General features: G+C 38.2%; 1 protein-coding gene across 1 annotated transcript in view; it reads right to left on the bottom strand.

The window, feature by feature from the left end:
* DUSP22 (dual specificity phosphatase 22) overlaps window positions 1-21666 on the bottom strand; it is a 40155-nt gene extending 18489 nt beyond the window's left edge. The window contains exons 1-4 of the mRNA XM_058175033.1: window positions 21390-21666; window positions 12142-12175; window positions 7178-7260; window positions 621-670 (exon numbers count right to left, since the gene is read on the bottom strand). Coding sequence (XP_058031016.1) covers window positions 621-670; window positions 7178-7260; window positions 12142-12175; window positions 21390-21410 — 188 coding nt within the window. The 5' untranslated portion in view covers window positions 21411-21666. The remainder of the gene's footprint in view (window positions 1-620; window positions 671-7177; window positions 7261-12141; window positions 12176-21389) is intronic.
* Window positions 21667-22328: the final 662 nt, after the last annotated feature.

Here is a 22328-nt window from a genome sequence, read left to right as displayed (position 1 = left end):
TGATCTTTCACAAACCCATAGGTTGCTGTGCGCAAGTTTTTTTCCCCCCTCTTCCTAACCAAAGCCAGATGCTAATAGACTCAATTCAGTACTGCCATTATTAATGTGATCCTATAGATTTCCGCACATGAAATCCGGAGCCAATTTCTTTTATAGTTGTAACAACTAACGTACCGAATGAAATTTTACAACAGAGATAGGGACTTGTATTCTTTGTGATGTTTTCCCAAACACCTGTAACCACATTATTATTATTTTTATTATTATTATTTATTAAATTTTTATACCGCCCTTCTCCCGAAGGACTCAGGGCGGTGTACAGCCAAAAATAAAACACAAGATATATACAATTAAAAACAACATTTAAAACATAGCTGATTATAAAAGGCTGATAATTAAAATTTAGATTAAAATTTTAAAATATTAACAAAACCCCAAATTAAAATTCAACACTATTATGCCAGTACATTATAGTAGAAAGACTAGACTGTTGTTTCCAAAGAAGTCAAGGAGTTAGATATATTTGCAAATCCAAACAGATATATTTTGCTTCCATTAAACAATGCTGGACTATTATCTAGATAATAGTGGTGAATTTGAGCATTGTTTTAAATACTTACAGATTCTGTGAGGGTGAATCTGCAGCAGGGATACACAGATATTTTATTCCCTGTAAAAAAAAAAAGGCAAAAGGAAAATTGTAGTGAAACTTATTCGGAGATAGGAACCTATTTTTCTTCTGGGTGGTGTCCAGAAAGAATTTTAAGATTAAGGTTCATCAACCAGATTTTATGCAGCACTGAATTTTTGCTGGAATGGAAACAGTCAGCTTTTTTGTTTTATTAATCACATTTTAATGTATCTTTTTAATTCTAAAGCTATAAGCTACCAACTCACCAGGGGTCGCGGTGTGGCTCAGGCTGTAAGATAGCCTGTTATTAAACACAGCTGCCTGCAATTACTGCAGGCTCGAGTCCCACCAAGGCCCAAGGTTGACTCAGCCTTCCATCCTTTATAAGGTAGGTAAAATGAGGACCCAGATTGTTGGGGGGGCAATAAGTTGACTTTGTATATAAATATACAAATAGGATGAGACTATTGCCTTACACACTGTAAGCCGCCCTGAGTCTTCGGAGAAGGGCGGGATATAAATGTAAATAAATAAATAAAAAAAACTCTTTGACATGCATTTCTTTCTTCCTTCCTTACATAAATTTGGAAAATAAAATGCATGTGTCCTTTTGGGGAAGATGGTTATTATTTTCAGTGCTATGTATAATTGGTTGTCATTATATTTTAAAAAACAAACAAAAGTCTACCATGGGCTTTTGAAAATAAGACACTTTCCTTTTTGAAGATTATTACAGTACTGTACCGATACTATCCTAAAGTCTTAAATCATTTTTAATAAGCTGCATTCACTTTTTTTGGTCAGTCCTTACCAAAAACTATAAAACAGAAGGAATGAAAAGTGAAAAACCATGTAAGAATTGTCTTGCTGGATTCAATCAACATCGTCAAACTCTTTGATGCTTTCTCCATGTAAAAGAGAACCAATGGCTAAAGGTCAGTGCAGTTATAGATCATTCTGTCTGTCAACATTCATATATGAAAGGTCATAGATGTTCAAGATTTCATTACATATAAATCTTCTCAAAGAGTACACTCTTGATTTGGCAAATCCCCACCTCCATAATATGGCAATGGAAATTTTGCAATATCCTTCCACTGGAGTGGGGTGGGAATGGAGATTTTTCAGTATTCTTACCCTGCCACGCCCACCAAGCCACGCCCACTAAGCCACACCATGCCCATCAAGCCACGCCCACAGAACTGATAGTAAAAAAAATTTGGATTTCACCACTGAAACATATTATGTATAAATTTTGTTGCAAAACCATCATCTTCACATTATTCTCCCAATTAAGCATTAAGCAGGAGCCAAGACAAAATCTAAAAGACATCTGAGCAGCCATACTTCAAAAAGCAAATGTTGCCAAGATAAAATCTAAATGTGATTTAATTGATTAAAAACAATTAATTTGATTATTCCCCCTATATTTAATAATTTCCCCTTTCTGTCATATTCAAAATTACAATTCAACCACAACCTTTGGATACTACTAAGGATACTCAAAGCATTGATGGGCTGCACCCTGTATACTCATTACAGAATTATTCCCCTCACGTACTAGCAAGTTAAAAGCTACTTTGTTAACTTTTTACATGTTACTAGTCGAGTTTTACTCCATTTGGTATATGTCTCCTTGGCCCACAATAATCCTTTGAAGTGTACTGATTTCCACTCTTGTCCTTATGTTCATTAGCAAAATGAACCTGCTTCATGTAGTCTGTTCCTGTACTCAGAAACCCTTTAAGAGAAACTATCATGGAAATCCTACTTTTGCTACACTCAAAAAAACCCACCTTAAATTCAGCTTTCCACAACCATAGAAGTACATTTCTCTGTATTACTGATTCTCCAATACTTGAAATCCACTGACTCTTTCCCAATACAGTTTATTGACTGATGTAATTGATGTGTCATATGCATTCACTTTGCATCAGGCAATCAACTTGTATAATCAATGTTTCTGGCCTACATCTATTCACACAAGTCTCTATGACAAACACCCAAGTAGGCCTCTTGATCTATTTTACCTTAATTGTTATCTGTTTTTATTTGGAGACTAATCAGGCATTCATAGCATCCTGCGGTTGTTCAATCTTACTTCCCTGATAATTTCAGTAAGTAGAAGGGGCAGAATTAGGAATCATTTTGATTTGAGTCCATCCTTAGCCATGGAAGTTCATTGGAGCCTCTGGACCAATATAGCCCAGAAGATTGTTGTTGGAAAAATGGGAGATAAGAATGCTATGCTTTGAATTTCTGGAAGAAATCTAACAAACAAACACATGACAGTTCCAAAACCTGCAAAGTTCCTCTCTCTAATTTTTTTCTTTGTTTTGACTCCCCAGCAAAAACAATTTAATTGCAGGATGAATCAAGGTTAGCTGGTACATAAAATGAATTTTAAAATGTATTTCTCTCCCTGTCCCAATTCTAAGTTAGAGTAATCCCATATCAAATCATTTGTGTTAACTAGAAACACATGCATTTGAAATTTATATACTTATTGTCTCCATGCTGTTCTGCTACTCATGCAATATTTTTTTGTCAGAAGATACTATTCTGCCTGGTACCACCGATTCAATAGCATCTTTGCAGCATGTTGATGTGTCCAGAAATGGATGGAAAGTAGACTACAAAGGAGTTTGACTAACCATCAGAAATCAGAATATGGTTAATAAATAATAGTGTAGATACTCTGAAAAGTGGCAGCAAACACAGCCCTGTATGCATGCAAAATCATCAAGCAAAAGTAGTTTCACACTCATTCTCTTCAGGCAGCACCTGTGAGTAGGAATTTCGTGAAATGGCAATGGAGCACATCCTACAAACAAGCACACCAGAAAATCTGTTACATCATGATGTTGGAATAATATCCAGAGCATAGAAAACAACATGTAACTAAATGCAGTTTCTGGCAAAAGCCAGATTCTAGATACATTCTTCCAAATTCCAATGCATCTGAGTATGCTTGACAGAATGGGAAGCCAATAAATTCATTTTCCTCTCAGTTTTCTATTTCATCAGAGAAAAGTTAACCACAAGCATAAACCTTTTATTTCTCTTAGGCCCTGAAAGTCAAGAAAACAGTTAAACCGATACAAAGGGAGAGTTAACAAAACTAGCGCAAGTCTTCTGATTTCAAGATTCGCTTCTTTCAACTTTGGCAGTCAATTCAGCCAAATTTCTAACATTTGTACTCACTGCCTACAAAATGGTACCACATCAATAGACCTTGGTGAACTGTTTGAGGAAAATTTTCTCAAGACTCAAAACTTCTGTATTGGAACTAATATGTTTAATTATTATGTTCAAGAGTTTCAGATTACACATATATTGAAATATACACATTATTTAGAATACAACAATGACAATATTTTAAGATAGGTAATTTATAGTTCACATGAATTATATTTACCGGATTTTTAATCACAAATTATAGATGTAAAAGAAGTTACTTATTAAAATGAATATGTATATTTTGTTAAACATTTAAAAAAACATTTTATTTTGCTTTGTTAAGGCTATGGAAGATGCAATTCCATTTTGGCTACAACATAATCACCATTCTTTTCTACAGTTAATCTTGTTTTTATCTGTTTTGTTTTAAATCTCTTCTTAGTTTTTAGTTGCAACCTGAGTGTAAATTCTACTTAACGGAATGGATAAACGGTACAGTTGTTATTTTTAAAAGAAGGACTTGAGAAAGGAAAATCTAAATGTCAAAAATATGAGATCATGACATTCATTCATGTTTTATACGGTTCAAAGAATGCCTAGAAATTGCTGTGCCTAATCTGTTAAAAAAAATGAAGTAAATAGGAAATCTTTTAGTTTCAAACAATCACAGATGCACAGATGCAAACAAGTCACATTAAAAACCTTGAATACTTCATTTCATAAGAATTGTTTTTAGTTGACAAAGTGTATTACTTGATTACATAAAATTAATAATCCACATGCTGAAAATGTGGCTATCGAATTTTAAGCAAATTCTGTTAAAGACATTTTCTATGATCGTGATTTAGAATTGGAAAATACATTCTTTTGAATGACACAACCAATTTATAGGAACTTGGATGTCCGTTTTGCAAATTCTCTTAAGATACAACAATAACTTTACATTTCAGTTCTCTATCCATTTACACATCAACGAACCACTACTTGTTTTTTTTAAATTTAAAAAGTAATAAAGCAATCTTTTAAACTGTCTGAACCACAGCACAATTTTCTAGACCAAAATAAAAAAGCGGGGGGGAGGAAGGGGAGAGAGGGAGGAATAAGCATTACATTATTTTTGGCGTTGCACTTCTCGGTATTAAAATTTATGTAAATTTTTTCAACGATGACTTCCAAGAAATATTTTTAACAGCCAAAAACAAAACTTCAGGGTACCTAATTGTGAAGCCAGATGCAAATACGAAGCCTCAAACACCTGGCAAAGTTCTTTCAGGTTAGCCCAAAAAGCCCCCATATGTTATTTTGACATGCCACATCAACAGATGAGGAATGGATACTCTTCTTTCATGAGGGACATTTTGTCAGAAACGGCCCAAGTAGGAAGCAGTTGGTTTCTCATGGTTTTCTCAAAACTAAAACAACAAGAGGTTACCAAGAGTTCTGGCCAGCGCAACTACAGGACCAAATAGGGCAGGTGCGGGAAGAGTAATTTTGTTCCTTTGTCCTTTCACAGTTGCTTTAAAGAGTAGAACTTGAGCCTCTTGACTCATTGCATTATTGAAAATATTCAAAAATTCCAGCAATAAGTGAAGCCAATGTACCGTTACTTCACCACTGAAGATGAGGATCCTACTATATGAAGAAAACAGATTGTTACACACATGAACACACACACACCATGGAGGGTTGAAAATTATGCAGTACGTTACTGCTCTGAATATATTACAAAGTTTGTTTGATCTTGACATTAGTGAAACAATTGCTGAATCATACTCTTCAGGGTGTATTTGCTTTTAAAAATTAAATTAATCTCTGCAGTTTAAATTACATTGAAATTGCTATAAAGGTCATATGATATCACTGGAATATTGTACCAAAGTAACTAGAAAGCCAAAGACTCAAAGCCATTTCAGAAAAAAGTGTTCACATCAATGAAACATTGACACTTCTCCAAAAAGATCAACAACAGACTTCCCCCTGGAGATCAGTAGACTTCTCCTAGTTATCAACAACTTATTTTCAGATATTGATTTTATTTGACACCTTAGGGACAAAAAAGATGGAAGAACTATATTTAGTTTGGGGAACAGGATTAAAATTCAAATGGGCTTGCTAATATAGAAGATACATATAGAAGAGTTTTAATGAAAACATGGAAACATTTAAGATTTAAATGCTTATGATATATTATTTATGAATCTGCAGACCGTAAATTTGTGTTGGCAAAATAGTAATTATGGTTCAGGTTCTGGTGACAATTACAGCAATATTCCCCGTAAGACTACGGTTATGAAGTTTTAAATTATTTTTAAAAGTCCCTTTATTAATATTAAGAATATTAAGGACTATCTAAATGAACCTCATTTAGGACAGCTACACTTATTTTTTCTGGTGAGATAAGAGAAAATAAATATTTCATCTTATATATTTAAGATGAAAAAAGTCCTTAAGTTTTAATTTCAATTCTTATGTGTTTTAAACAGAAGTAAGCAAAATGTAATTTGATCACTGATGTTTAAAGAAAAGTCAGTGAAATTTTCATTTGTCTGAAACAAATGTGCACAAAGAATGTATATTCTCAGCCATCTTAGTAGCTACTAGTGAACAATGAAGAACATTGACTTAAAAACTTTATTTCCAGCTTGTGGCAAAATTCAGCATTGGTAGAACCCAAGGTTACTCCAGACCTCATAGCGCTCTCAAACAAAGAACAATGAATAGCTGTGAGATACTTGTGTGATGCTCTCCACCAGAAACTGTTACTGATTTCTGGGAAGTAGTAGCTGAAGTCTTCTTTCTCTTTTACTAGTTTTTTTTTAAAAAAATCTTCTACGTTAATCTATTTTTAACTCGTATTACTATATTTATGGGAGTTAGATCTGTGAAGATATGAGGGCTGTTGTAAGCTTGCTGTATCTTTGATATCCTCTGTTACTGGATTTATAAACTTATTTGCATATAAGCAACATTTAATGACCACAGGCTGGAGAAAGAGACCTCACACTGATAGAATCACATCACATAAATTGTAGGGATTGATTCTTAAAGGCAGAGTGGCATCTCTGTATTTTAACTTTTGATATGCCGGATTTAAACCTCACATGGAAGTTAGACAATACTAATTTATTATGACGTGACTATGACATTAGAGTCATTTGAGCATATTAATGGAAAAACGGTAATCAGAGTTCTGGAGAAAAGGTCCTCTCCGTGCACCTACACAATTATTCTTTAACCATTTCCTCCTTCCTCTTGTCCGCAGCCCATTACAGAAATAGCCCTAAGTCAATATTGTACCAATAGCATTTTCCTTCTTATTTCTACTGAAACCACATTGGTTCAAGTTTTGTAAGTTTCTTCTCTTACCTCCAACATGGGCCGAGCACTGTCATGGATTGAAAGAATGTGTGTAATGTTATTCTGTTTTAGTTGTTCGGTGTCACGAGCATCTGCAACGAAGAGGAGACAAGGAAATAAAATCATCAGCTGCACTTATCTTGTTTCTTGTAAGCATCCAAGAAATATTGAGATGTCTCTCTCTCTAGTGTAACCCACCGCTTTGGATTGTTATGAAAGTAAAATATGGAAGTATCATGCTAGCCTATTAAGGTCATGGAAGATGAATTCAAAATATAATTTGAAGGTGTTTTGATTTTTTGATTCTATGAAGTTAATAGAATCAGAAAACATGATTTATTATAAGGTTTGCCACCATGATGTAGTGGGATTCTAGCAGTATTAAAGGTTACCCGAAATGTTTTGAATTTCACATACTTACTTGCAAACTATTCTGTGTTTTATAAAGCTCAAAATTTAGTTAATTGAAAAAATACATTAACAGCTTATCCCTCCATCACACCTCTCTACAACAGAAAAAGCTGCTTAAACATAGTCAGAGAATTTTTTTTCTGCAAAGGGGAAAATCCCAAACTTCTCCCATTATGAACGACTAGCACAAAACAACTGGCTGATGACCCCGTTAATCCCTGAAACAAAATAATCTGTTTTTATCTTTTTAATCTTTGTTATTTTTTTAAAGAGTAACATTTATTTTCAAAATTAGTATCGTGTGAATTTTATGTCTTGAGGGGAAAGTAAATCTAGATTAAGACCCAGTGTAATAGCTTGCCTGGTGTAGCTATTGGAGAAAAAAAAGAAAACTGTATCAACATTAATTCTAAAGAAATTGGAAAGTTTCCCCTGCAATACTTTAGGGCATTATTTCTCAACCCCAGCAATTTTAAAATGTGTGGACTCTAACTGCCAAAATTCCCCCGGCTGGGGAATTCTGGGACTTGGAATTCAGACATCATAAATTAGCTGAGGTTGAGAAGCATTGCTTTAGAGGTTGGGATGGGTACAGCTTCTGTAGGAATTTGTTTATTTATTTACTAGATTATATGTCAATCTCATTATGAACAATTCTGAGCAGCCTAGAGAGCTAAATATAATCATACAGTTACAGCACAAATCAAAACAGAACTCAGATTATCAGCTCCCTTCAAACCTCAAGAACAGCCCAAGCTATTTCAACACCACTGTTCTTCCCAGGAGGATCCATTTTACACATGAGATCCAGGGGCAGGTTTCAAAACCTGTTGCTACTGATTCGCTCATGGGCACTCACTCGACTCTTCTGCACATGTGCAGAAGCATCCAGGTGGGTGGGCGGAGCCTCTCACCGCCGCTACCGGTTTCCCCCCTACTGGTTCACCCGATCCGGAGCGAACTGGTAGCAACCCATCACTGATTAGATCCCAAGGACTTGCTCGAAGCCTTAACTGCTTTTGAAAGAATGTGACTCACAAAGAATGGGGCTGGCTTGGTCTTCAGGGGAACATTATAGAAAAGCATGCAATAGAGAGAGTTAAGAGAAGGCCCAAGGCTCCTGCAGATAGAATTCTCTCCAGGCAGGAAACCAGAGGGAGCTTTCACAGTTTCCAGCTCTTACTAGAAAAATATAACACACTGGACAGTCCCAAAGATAAGCGGAAGAGATTTAAGAGCAGTATTTTGAATTGAGCATGGAAACTAACTGATAAACAGTGCAGTTCTTGAAGTAACTGTGTTACATTGGCAAAACATTAGTATTCATAAATGTCCAAGCTGATGCATTATGGGGCAGCAAGAATAGTCTTCAAGGACGATGCTACATGCAGCACATTGCAGAATCCAAGGAAAAAGTAACTAAGGAATGAATGATCATAAGCAAAGTTTTCTGATCTGGGAAAGGCTGCAACCGGCACCAGGATGGAACTGGGCAATAGCCCTTCTAGCCACAGCTACTTGTTCTTTAAGCAAAACTCTTCAGGAAGCATCCAAAATACAGAAAAGTCTGCTCAGGTGTGACCCATCGAATCCAAAAATGGAACACAGGTAATTCTTGACTTACCACCACAATTGAGATTAAAATTTTGGCTATTAAGCGATGCAGTCATTAAATGAGTCATCACATGACCAGATCCACTTTTATTATGTTTTATCCACGGTTATTAATAGCAATAGCACTTATATACTGCTTCATAGTCCTTTACAGCCCTTTCTAAGCGGTTTACAGAGTCAGCATAGCCCCCAACAATCTGTTTCCTCATTTTACCTACATCGGAAGGATGGAAGGCTGAATCAGCCTGGAGCCAGTCAGGATCAAAGGAATCGAACTCCTGGCAATGTGAGCAGAATTAGCCTGCAATACTCCATTCTAATCACTGTGCTACCACCGCTCTATGTTAAGGGAATCACATATCGTTAAATGAATCATGTCGAGTAAATTTGGCTTCTCCAATTGACATTGCTTGTTGAAAGCTGGCTGGGAAGATCGCAAACCATGATTACGTGACTGCAAGATGCTGCATCCATTATAATTGCAAGCTGCCTGCCAAGAGCCCAAATTGCAATCATGTGACTGCAGGGGTGGGGCAATGGTTGTAACTCTGAGGATGGGTGGTAAGTAACTTCAAACTGTTGTTGAATGAATAATCACAACTGGAGAACTGTCACACACAAAGCTACACTGTCATGGTGGGATTGAATTATATATAGACCATAATAGCTCCACTCAATGGGAGAGAAAGAACTTTAATTACAGTTCCAGTTCAATATGTGTACTTGAGCATCATCAGTATATTTAATTTAAACATTAAGAGTAAACTTCTATTTCATATAGATGTGCAAATAGAATACTAATTTTAATATTCAAAAAGAAATTATGTTAATTCTGATATTCAATACTGGACTGACAAAACAAATAACTTATCCATATATTGGCTATTGGGGGGGGGAGGCGCAAAAATATTTTATCTTTACTTTTAAGTTATTTATATATTACCTCTGTAGGAATGGCTCAGAGTATCTCAAGGGCCATTTTATACAAAAAAATGAAGTAGCAAGACTGGAGAACTTCATTAAGTACTGACTTTTGCTAATAGCCACAAACACTTCTTTAAAAAAAAATGTTAAGCTATATTTTGGCCTTCGTAACTACAGAAGGAAAGATTTAAAAGAACCAAAATGAGAAACAGATACCAGGTCTTGGTTTCGTGATACCGAGTGCCTCTGACTTTAAGCTCATATTGCCAAGCAAATTTCTTCACAGTATGATTCTACTAAGTTTCAGATGAGATTGTATGCATCAATCCATTCTCTGTTTTTACAGACACAAACCTTCATCTCCCCTCTGTTAATAAATCCAGGTTACCTCTCATTTGATGCAATGTTTTAGCTTTAGAAAAGTGGTCGTTCACGTTATTTTCCATTCTATTGTCTATATACTCTAACGAAGGCCTAAGCAGAATTCTTAATGAGAGGGGAAGGCCATGATTTAGCAATTATGTTAATCATTCTGATGTCATGCATACACAATGTAATGCATTTGGGGGTTTCTGATGAAAGAGGAACACAATGTCTAAGTATGATCAGAAGTGGTGCACTCTTTCACCCGACCTGAGATGCACCCTTCAACAGCATGGAATTGTGCTTTTCAAAGTAACAACCTACAATTCTATCTTTTCTCTTCATTATGTGGTTAACCTTCAAAGGCCTGCCACTCTAACACACCATTTCTCTGATGTAACATTGAACAATTTTTCAGCAAAGTAGGATAAAGGGTCTGTCATTTCTTTTTTGTCTCAAAATCGAAAAGAGAATGCTAAACCAAAAAAGAAAAACTTCTAGATGTCATCTTTTAACAGACAAACAAAGCATACAGGACCAATTCAAATTATGAAACCACAACTTAACTGAATTAAAGTAGTTTTGGTCCCTTCACCTTCTCCTACAGCTTTCGCTTCTATTTTCAGTCTGGATGAGGAGTCTGTCAAAATCCTAAACCATGCGGAATATTAAATATGGGCAATTAAACAAACTACTTTCATAAGCCAAAGTTTGAAGTTGTTTTACTTGAGTAAATGATATTTAAAATTAACCAATCTTGTCCAGAGTTTGGCCATAAAGGACATTAAAAAAAAAACAGCATTCCTCAGAGATGGCAGGAGAAACTGAAGAAAGACAGCATGTGAAATCAAGGCTGGGCAAGATGCATTTTCTGGCTGCAGTGCTGATATTCACAGAAGAAATGAAACTGATATGATGTCCCCCTTTAACTCTGAAACTAAAGTTTAATGGAAATTATAAAGTGAAATTATTTTCCTTCTTACATAACTTTTGTGATGGTGCAATGTTCAAAGGAGCTAACAGAATGTGGGTTTCTACTTATTTATATTTTTTCAGGTTCTGGAACTAAGTGTGTAGCCTGGAAGTGCCAAACATCCCCTAGGGAAAAAAAAGTTAAGGAGAAGTGAGTAGCTGAAATAATAATGGATCTATTTTGAAAAGGAAGTAAGGGCAGTAAGTGTTCTAGATAAGGGAGAGCAAATGGCATTTCCCTGGTCCAATTTTTCCTTCTTAAGAAAATCCACTGTACTGTGTGCAGATTGCAAAAGGTCTGACTTTTTAGCAAAATCAGACTTTTGCCTATAGAATAGATGTCTATGAACTTGGCAACTGTAAGACTTGTGGACTTCAACTCCCAGAATTCTTCAGAAATCTGGAAGATGAAGTCTAGAAATCTTAAAGTTGCCAAGTTTGGAGAGCCCTGCTTTAGAATATTAGCTCTGGAAGCCAAGATCGTTTTTAATTTTAATTTTTGTTATTTAAAACTGCTTGCAAAACCAATCAGAAGGGCACCCATATATTTTTCAATTAAGTCAAACTGAGCCACTGTCCCTTGGGAGGAGTAAGCAAAACTTCTAAGGGGACAGAGTTGTAAACCCACCCTCCCAGTGTTGGTGATGCAATGCATAATACTTTGCAAAAGCCAATAAAACTCATCTTACCTTTATAATTTCCAAGGAACAAACCAGGAAGTATCTGTGAGAGGAACAAAATAATATCAAATGTCAATCTTTTGTGGTAATATGGTATGACGCAGGTCAATTTGCATACAGAATGGAACACTATTCAAGCACAGTTAAGGTTTACATACTATATCTTGTCACATTCCCACACTGTCTTACACTTAAATGGCATGTTTTATACCTTTCAATTGCAATGTCCTGTAATTTAAGAACAGTAAAAAGAAATAATTTTCCAAACATGGGTATATAACCCGATGCCCTCTAGATTGTAAAAGGTTGTAAAATGGGCCAAAACTCACTTAACAAGTGTCTTGTTAGATGTTCTACAGTTCAAAACATCTGAAGGTTAGAAGAATACCAATGGAAGAGAATATTTGTAGCTCAGGGTTCAACAGTTAGATTAACTGCTCTGCCTTTAAACTGACATATGTTATTTCTAAATTGGTTTGCTTGTATACAGTATTTCTGGACTCTATACAGTATAAGAATTCTTAGAACAAAACAAGCAGAGGTAGCTGGGAGCTCCATTACCAGTTTTATTCTTGGTCTTATCCACCATAACAATCATTTTGTGAAAAGACAAATTGCCTCATTGTTCATAACACTCACAAAATTTTAAAGGAGCCCACTGACTCCAAAAGGTTGCAATCCATAATGTGAGTCAAAAGAAAGGAGCTTCCAATTTTTCCAAAATACAGGTAGCCCTTGACTTACAACCTTACAACTGAGCTCAAAAATTCCATTGCTAAGCAAGACACTTGTTAAATGAGTTTTGCCCCATTTTACAACCTTCCTCACCACAGTTGTTAGGTGAATCACTGCCATGATTTACGTTAGTAACAAAGCTGTTAAATGAATGTGGCTCTTCCCTCACTGACTTAGCTTGCGGGAAACCAGCTGGGAAGGTTACAAATGGTGACCACATGACCCTGAGACAGTGCAACACCATAAATACTTGCCACTTGTGAAAAATGGACATAAGCCACTTTTTTCAGTTCCACTGTAACGTCGAACGGTCACTAAAAGGAATGGCTGTAATTCAAGGACTACTTATATCAGGGGTCTCCAGCCTTGGCAACTTTAAGACTTATGGACTTCAATTCCCTGGCTGAGGAAGTCTTGGAGTTGAAGTCCAAAAGTCTTAAAGTTGCCACGGTTGGAGACCCCCGATTTATATCATCTGGAAATCTAGCATGCTGGATGCTGCTTAGAAAGGCCACCCGAAATAACATTGGAAGATGTGCCCAAGGCACATTGAACTTATTGATTGATTGATTGATTGATTGATTGGACTTGTATACCACCCATCTTGCCTAGAGGTTACCACATTCCGATTTCTGATTTTGAAATGTCGGCAGACATGGAAAGGTCTGAACTCAAAGGGAGACCAAGGACAAAAAAATCCCCCAACCTTCAGCTTTGCAGAGATCTCTCCAACATACCAAAAAGCCTACCAGCTTCCACAAAAACCACTGTCAAGATTTAGCTTTCCTAGGTCGGCTCCTTTGACAATGGGAAAGAAGGAGGCAGGAAACTTGCTCATCATTTCAGGAATGCACCCCATACAGGATATCTGAGGTAGAACGTTTGCCGGGAATACTATGCCTTGTAGATTGTGATAAATCAGCAACATGTGGCAAATGCCTGTGTTAAAGCAGTAGGAGATTTTCTTTGGTTTTACTTTGTTGTCGTTTTTTAACAGCTACTAAACTGCCAGCAGAATAGTTCCTAGGATTGTCAGCTATTCGGCTATTTAAAAAAATCTCTCTCTGAGGAGGTCAACAAGCATATAATGAATGACCTGTTTATTTACAAATAGAATAGAGTAGAATTCTTCAGAATAGAGTAGAATTCTTCAGAATAGAATAGAATTCTTAATCGGCCAAGTGTGATTGGACACACAAAGAATAATAATAGAGAGCCATTTAGCCCTCACAGCTGTCATCTCTACTACCACAAAAACAACTCTAAGACTGGTCCCATCATACTTTTAATACAAAACACTGCTAAAATATTTGGGACACAGATTGTTTTTAAGAACCTTGTTACCAGAGGTGGTATTCAGCAGGTTCTGACCAGTTCTGGAGAACTGGTAGTGAAAATTTTGAGAAGTTCGGAGAACTGGTAAATACCAGATAAAGGTAAAGGTAAAGGTTGCCCTCGCACATACGTGCTAGTCGTTGCCGATTCTAGGGAGCGGTGCTCATCTCCGTTTCAAAGTCGAAGAGCCAGCGCTGTCCGAAGACGTCTCCGTGGTCATTTGGCCGGCATGACTCAACGCCAAAGGCGCACGTAATGCTGTTACCTTCCCACCAAAGGTAGTCCCTATTTTTTCTACTTGCATTTTTACATGCTTTCGAAACTGCTAGGTTGGCAGAAGCTGGGACAAGTAACGGGAGCTCACCCCGTTACACAGCAGCACTAGGAGGATTCAATTTTACTACTGATTCTGTGGGCATGACTTGGTGGGCATGGCGTGACATGGCAGGGGAAGGTTACTGCAAAATCCCTATTTCTTCCTGATCAGCTGGGACTCGGGAGGCAGAGAATAGATGGGGGCAGGGCCAGTCAGAAGTGGTATTTACCGGTTCCCCGAACTACTCAAAATTTCAGCTACCAGTTCTCCAGAACTGGTCAGAACCTGATGAATACCACCTCTGGTAAATACCATCCAAATACTGGGTGGGGTGGGGGTGTTGGCTGTCCCAATTCAACAGAAGGGATACAAATAATGTGGTCATGTATAGGACTTTGCACTAGAACTTCTAATCTCTTGTGATATCTCTATATTACCAAACCAAACCAGGATTGGCCAAATCAGAGATTGATCATACTGAAGAAGATATCTACAGTAGGTGGTTGCTAAAAGTTAGCATTGACTTGGTGGCACATAATCAAATCAAACTATAAAGATTTAACATACTAGGAGTCCACCATTATTTAACCCTGTCAGGTTTCCTGCCCTATCTGACTTTAAAAAAAAAAACAGCTGTAGAACAGGGATGTGAAACTCAAGGCCTGCGGGCCAGAAACAGCGAAGGACTGGCCTGTGGTGCCCCTGCCAGAAAAAATGCCGTTCGGGAGGGCCGTGCGCGAACCAGACAGCCTCCTGCAGTCCTCTGCCAATGAAAACAGAGTGTGCGGCCCCTCCGAGCTCCGTTTTCGCTGATAGAGAGCTAGCAAAACAAACTACTGGCAAAAGTGGATCCCCCCCAGCCTCACCCAGGTCCCCACAGGTGCCCCTGACACAAGTGACATTGAGCTGCCCATGCCCATCCTGGACACACCCAGTTGGATACGCCCCACCCAGCCCCCTCCTGAGGTCAAACACAACTCTGATGAGGCCCTCAATAAAATCGAGTTTGACACCCCTGCTGTAGAATGTTGCAAAATAAAGTACCAATCTCCCATATCACTTTATTTGCAAAGAATGTGTGCCACAGAAATTCTTGGAAAATAAAAAAACCATGAGTGGCTGTAGGCCAATGCTTGCTTGGATGTGTGCCTACCTACCCAGGTAATTTTTATGCAAATGTAACATGGGGGTATGAGAAAGCATCCTGGGCAATTGTGCAATGTAGAGAAATCACATTTCAAACTTGGATTTACTCAGAAGTTTGAGACATTAAGTTCACTGAGAATAAGGCAAGTGGAACTAAAAGGATTATTTGAGATGTTCCTTCCACTGAAGAGCATTTTTGCTACACTAACCCCTTTTCCAGCTCCTGGGTTTAAAACCTTGAAAGAGAAATGCTAACCTGAGACCTCTGCAACTTCCTTTCACGCAAGATGGATAGCAAAAACATTAACAAGAATTTTGTGTGTTTTCTATCATGAAAACAATGAAGAAGTTGTAAACTGCTCAGTTGTGTTCTTTTTTTTCTTCTTCAAAAGGAATGTGGGTGAGATTTTTTGCTGCTGCAGGACCCATGGCAGTTCAAGGTGGGACAACTGATTTTCCCTTATTCTCAAGTATTGCAGTTGAGCTTCAAAATGTTTTTGATGAGGGTTCAGGAAATGAAAATGATGATGGTATGGAAGAACCCTTACGTCTTTTAAGCACAATAATTTGGGTGGTATGTATGCACGTATTTCCTGCTTTTACATTACATTCGAAATGGGAAACATTTATAATGTGCTGTCATACTTAATATAATTTAAACCCTGTTTGTAAGTAAACACTGCCACTAGGAAAATTTAGAGAATAGAAGAGGGTGATTTTGGCTGGAAGCTATGAATCACTTCTAAAGACAGCAAAATACAGATAAGAAGATGCCCACCTCAGAATGGCAAGAGGAAAAAAGAGAGTGATGAGTTAGTTTGAAGAGAGAGATGACACATGATTTAAATATCTAATAAATATTTGTATATAGGACAACTGGGAAATGACAGTAAATCAGTAATGTTTCACAATTTGGTACATAACATAAAACAGCCCCAAGTCTGATGCTTGCTTGGAAGCCCCATTTTCCTTGGTTTACGGAAGTTGCAGTGCAAAACCTGGCTATTGTTTTTTGTGCCAAGAGTGCCCATGTAAACCAAAGGGAAGGCACCAAGCTGCCTTTGACTTTGTATCATCTTAGTGGGCAAGATGAGCTATACCATCCTCTGGAATAAGCAGGAAGCAATCCAGCCGAGCCTGTGATGCTAAAGAGCATCTAATCTAAAATAAGGCTAAGAAAAAACAACCTGGAGACAAAAAGAGAGTGTGTGAAGGGAAGAATGTGAGTAAATGTCTCTCATTCCACTCTATGTAGGTTTCCAAGAGCGGACATGCTACCTAGGGTGGCATTACCAATTGGTCAGATCCAAGGCAGGAACAAACAATAGCCACATGATCCAAGCACCAATTGTGGCAACAGCAGCTGTTTGCAAGCTCTGGAGGCTGTCCTGGTCAGTAAGGGGAAGGAAGTAAGCCTCTCCGGCTTAAGAACAAAGGGAGTTTTGAAAATTGAAGTAATCCCACCAGCAGATTTCTCTTCTCCAAACCATATACAGCTTTGACCAAAAGACAGATCCAGTTGACCAACTAAGGCAACTTATGAAGGTCAAATCAGATCCAGGGGCATATAAATTTGCAGTTTAGCACCTGATTTTCATCAGACCTTTGCATGCTGTCTTGGTGCCAAGCCAAGCTCTAGCTACTGTCATTGAACAAAAATATGTCCAAGCCCCCTCACTCAGCAAGGAACTTCCTTTTCTCATTCCAAGTTGACCCTAACTACAATAGGGCAACTGTTAAAACCTAACCTTTATTCTTGTGCCAAGACAGCCCATGTATTACAAAGGGAAGTATCAAAGTGCAAAGTGGATGGGGTTTGTTATGGTCACACCCACTTCCCCTATTGTGCCCCACACACACCTTGCAATGAAGTCATCACAACAACTGAGCTTAAACAGGGCTAAACAATAGACATTCAAGCTATTCCCTGTTTCCTCTCCAAATCTTATAGGCTAATCAAATTATAATTGCATGGGCAAGTTGAAATTTAGAACAAATGAGGATTTCTTGAAAATCTCTCCCCTCTTATCATCTGCATATATGTAGCTCAAACCTCATTTCTAAAATTTGTGCATTTAATTCTGGAGGAGGAATTCATTTTCTACCCAACCTTACAGCCAAATCAGTTACATTATTTTGGTATTTCATCCATTTGTATGTGATAATCATGAAATTAATGGTATGTGCGGGGTTTCACCTTCATAAGTCTGCATCACTAGCTATTACAAGTTCTATTGTACAAACATCAGGAATTTCATAAAATGAATAAAAACTCTAATATAAGAGACATACCCAATTTTAAAGACAAAGGCCACTGTTAAATATGATATTCTATTTTGCGTCTTGATATAAAATCGATGACGAGGGTCAGTTTGGTATAGTGGTTAAGGCAGTAGGCTAGAAAATGGGAAACTGTGAGTTTTAATCCTGATTTAGCTTTAGAAAGGAGGCAGTGGCAAACCACTTTTGAAAAACCTTGCCAAGAAAACTGCAGGAATGATCCAGGCAATCTCCAAAAATTGGACACAACATAATGGAAAGAAAATCAATCAATCAATAAAACTGATCGTAGGGAGGCAGGTAAAAATCTAAAACAGCTGTTTTCTTATCTTGAAGGTCCAGACTGGATAATTATGTTTACAAATTAGCTAATTTGTGATTACATGGTATAGAATTTTAAAAACTGATGGTGCTTATACACAATGAATAATACATATAAGTAAATAAACAATGAATATACATAAAAGTAAACAATCTGGATTCATATAACAATCTGAACATTTAAGGTTGTAGGAAACATGAAACACATGTTTTAATTGCAGAAACCTACAAATGCAGCCAATGCTTTTAAAAGCCTTAAAACAGACAAATCAGAAATGCTGTTTGTCGCCAGACTATTTTCTTGGGAGGTAAGAAGCGCATCCTCTCTCAGAAAAAAATTGATGCATTGGCCCAAAAGATTAACTCTGCAGGTTGATGGTTCTCCTCATCCTAGCAGTAATTCTGTTTTAATACACAGGACTGGGGGGGAATGCCAACACATTGGAAGAGATTCAAGATTCAGAAGGAATCTTGACAGACTTAAGTGTTGGGCCCTATCCAACAAAATGCAGTTCAGTAGTGAGAAATATAAGGTTCTGCACTTAGGCAGAAAAAACCAGATGCATAGGAGATGCCTAACTCAACAGTAGTAACTGTGAGAGGGATCTAGGTATTCTGGTGGGTCCCCAGTTAAGTATGAGTCAGCAGTGTACAACAGCTGTCGAAAGAGCCAACACAATTTTAAGCTGCATCAACAGAGGGATAGCATCAAGATGATGGGACCTGAGAGCTATAGCACTTAGATTTATATACCGCTTCACAGGGCTTTACAGCCCTTTCTAAGCGGTTTACAGAGTCAGCATCTTGCCCCCAACAATTTGGGTCCTCATTTTACCCACCTCGGGAGGATGGAAGGCTGAGTCAACCTTGAGCCTGGTGAGAATCCTGGAGTGAGCAGTGACTTAGGCTGTAATACTGCACCACCACAGCTCTGATAATACTACTTTATACTGCACTGGTGAGACTATTACCCTTGGAATACTGCATCTAGTTATGGTCACCATAATTCAGAAATGATGCTAAGGCCCTAGAAAGAGTGCAGAGAAGAGCAACAAAGGGGGCTGTATCATATGATGAACGTGGGCACTAGGTATGTTTAGCCTAATGAAAAGAAGGCTCAGGGGAGACATGATAACAATCTTCCAATACTTGAAAGGCTGAAATAGGGAATTCTCCATAGCACCTGTAGACAGGACAAGAAGCAATGGGTGAAAGCTTGTCAGAGGGAGAATCGACCTGGAAATGAGGAGGAATTTCCTGACAGTCAAACAATTCACCAATAGAACAGCTTGCCTACCAGAATTATTGGTGCTCCATTTCTGGAGGTTTTCAATATTTGACAACCATTTGTCTGAGGTGGTATAAAGACTTTGGTATATGCTACCAGATTTGGGGAGGCTGATTTACAGCAATCTTCTCCAACTAGGGGACCTCCAAATATATAGCACAAAAATTCCTACTAACCTCAGCATCACAACCACTTTGACTAAAAATTATGGAAATTACCTCTTGGGGATATATTTCATACCTTGTGGAAACCCAAGTTAGGAATTTCAAATGTATCGTTTTTGTTAATTGTGACTTTATTCATTCAATTCAGATTCAATTTCAGCATGCTATTTTTGATTGTTTTATAACTCAAGCATTTTAAGGACCACCTTCAACTTCCTTCAGGTACCCCTGCCATTCTAAACTCATGGCCTTTGACCCCAATTTATGACCTTTCTTGTCACAATTGTTAAGTGAATCACTCCAATTGGTAAATTAGTATCACGGTTGTTAAATTAATCTGGCTTCCCCATTGACTTTGCTTGTCAGAAGGTCACAAAATGTCATCACATAACCCCAGGACATTTCAACCATCATAAATATGACTCAAGCATCTGAATTTTGGTTAGGTGGCTGACCATAGGGATGCTGCAATGGTTGTAAGTGTGAAAAACAGTCATAAGTCTCTTTTTTCAATGCGGTTGCCACTTTGAATAGTCATTAAATGAAACATTACAAATCGAGGACTACCTGTATGTGCAGAAGCACCCTCACAAAATCAGCTTCAAGTTATTTCACTATTACAAACGGTCAGCTCTCATGCCAGTACGATGTACAGATAGTCTTTGACTTACAACCACAAGCCCAACATTTCTGTCGTTAAGTGGAACATTTGTTAAGTGAAGTTTGCCCCCATTTTATGACTTTTTTTTGCCACGGTTGTTAAGTGAATCACTGCAATTGTGCTTCCAGAGCTGAAGAAGCTTCTTGGATGAGAAGCGAAACCTCTTCAAAGAACAAAAAAAAACAAAAAACCAGACAGTCCAGTTGGCTCTTGAAAAAAGCACCTGGCAAAAGCTCCCGAGTTATGGGAGCGATTTAAAGCACCCAGGAGGCCTTGCCCAGCTGCTGACTAACCCAGCTGCAAGATCTTCGACGATCTCAAGCATTTCCGGCTTTCTAATGCAAATGACAATACTCAACGGGGAAGAGGGAGCCGAGTTTTAACTTTGAAAAAGGCAGATCTCGAGGCTGCCGAATAAAGCTTGCGCGTCGGGGCAGCTTTAATGGGTGGGTGGGTGTTTTGTCTTCTATTTTTACGACAACCATTTCTCCTCCCCTCCCCTTTTTCTAAACCAAGCTATTCTAACAGAGGCGGTTCAAAGGCGTGCTTTCCAACTTTTTAAGATCCACCGATCTCCGTGGATGAATCGGCCCCATTGAAAACTAACATTGGAGTCACTTTTTAGCAACCGGTTACGACGGGGCGTGAATAAACGGCGAGCCAAACCCACCGAAACTCGGCGCAACCCCCTTCCGAGTGCATTACGGGCGTCGGATCTAGCTGCACGTGTGGATTCACGCAGAGGCGGACACGCGTCCCATATTAACGCGAACACTCCCGGGCTTTGCAGCGAAACGCTAACCGTAGATTTGTTGGGTCCTTTTACATCCTATCCAAGATGTTCTTCAAAGTGTTTACTCAAACGTATCCCTTTGGTTCCGATCAAAGCAAGGATCCAGCGGGGGAAAAGGGGGGGGGGGTTCGGAAGGGTTCTTTTTCTGTGGGTCCCCCCTAAACCCCCGCATGCGAGCACGAATTTTTTTTTTAAAAAAAAAAAGATAAGCAGTTTACCTTATTCATCCCATTCCCCATGGCTCTAAAACGATCTGAAACTCTTAGCACCAGAGACTGGAAGCAAATCTATTGAATAGGAAGCTGCGAAGGATAATAATTTTTTAAAAAAATACTAGGGCGGGGAAACAACGGTATTTATGTCTGTATGATTGAGCAATCGAATAGAGAAGCGATTATATTGTTAAGCTATTTTTCACCCTAGCAGCTCTAAAAAAAAATAATAAAATCTCCCGTCCATCAGAATTAACGGGGACTTTCCTCTGCAAAGTGTTTTTTATAAGTGGAATCCGCCCCTGGGCTTCTCTGGATGAAAACCCAAATGAACTAGTTGCAAGTTTATACTGCCAGGAATTACGTCTCGGTCAATCCGACCTTTCTGATTTTACCACTCCCACGTGTGATTAAACTCCAGGCGCCGTGAAAATTGCCCCAAATAACAGCGCGAACATTTCTGGGATTCGTAGTTTTATGTCTATTCGGTGGCTGGCTTAAAGTGGGAGGAAGAAACTACCATTCCCGGCATGCCCAGCGACAAACCTTTGCTCCACCTTCCTGAGCACGTACACAAAGTGTGGGGAGCTCCGCCCACTTTCATTCTTGGAAGGATGAGTAAGCGCCGGCGGCTTCTTTGCTAGCAAACTGTGGAGGCGGCGGGCTGTGTTTGGTTTCTGGGCAATGGCAGCCGTCTAGTTAACGCCGTGGATTTTTCTATATATAGTTTTAGTAATCGCTGCTTATGCAAATATATATATATATTGTGCGAAAACAGCCCTAATTAAACGAGCCTTTTCCAGTAAATGGCTGTCTGCAGAGTTGTTTTCTAGAAGCCTATTTCTAGAAGCGTATTTCCATTTTGATGTTCCAGTTACAGCAGCTGTATCTATATCTTCCAACGGAATTGGGGGGAAATATTTTTGCTATTGTTTTCCTTTTGGT

This window comes from Ahaetulla prasina, chromosome 3, assembly GCF_028640845.1.
Source record: "Ahaetulla prasina isolate Xishuangbanna chromosome 3, ASM2864084v1, whole genome shotgun sequence".
NCBI classification, from domain to species: Eukaryota; Metazoa; Chordata; class Lepidosauria; order Squamata; family Colubridae; genus Ahaetulla; species Ahaetulla prasina.
This window is presented reverse-complemented; position numbering and strand designations above follow the sequence as displayed.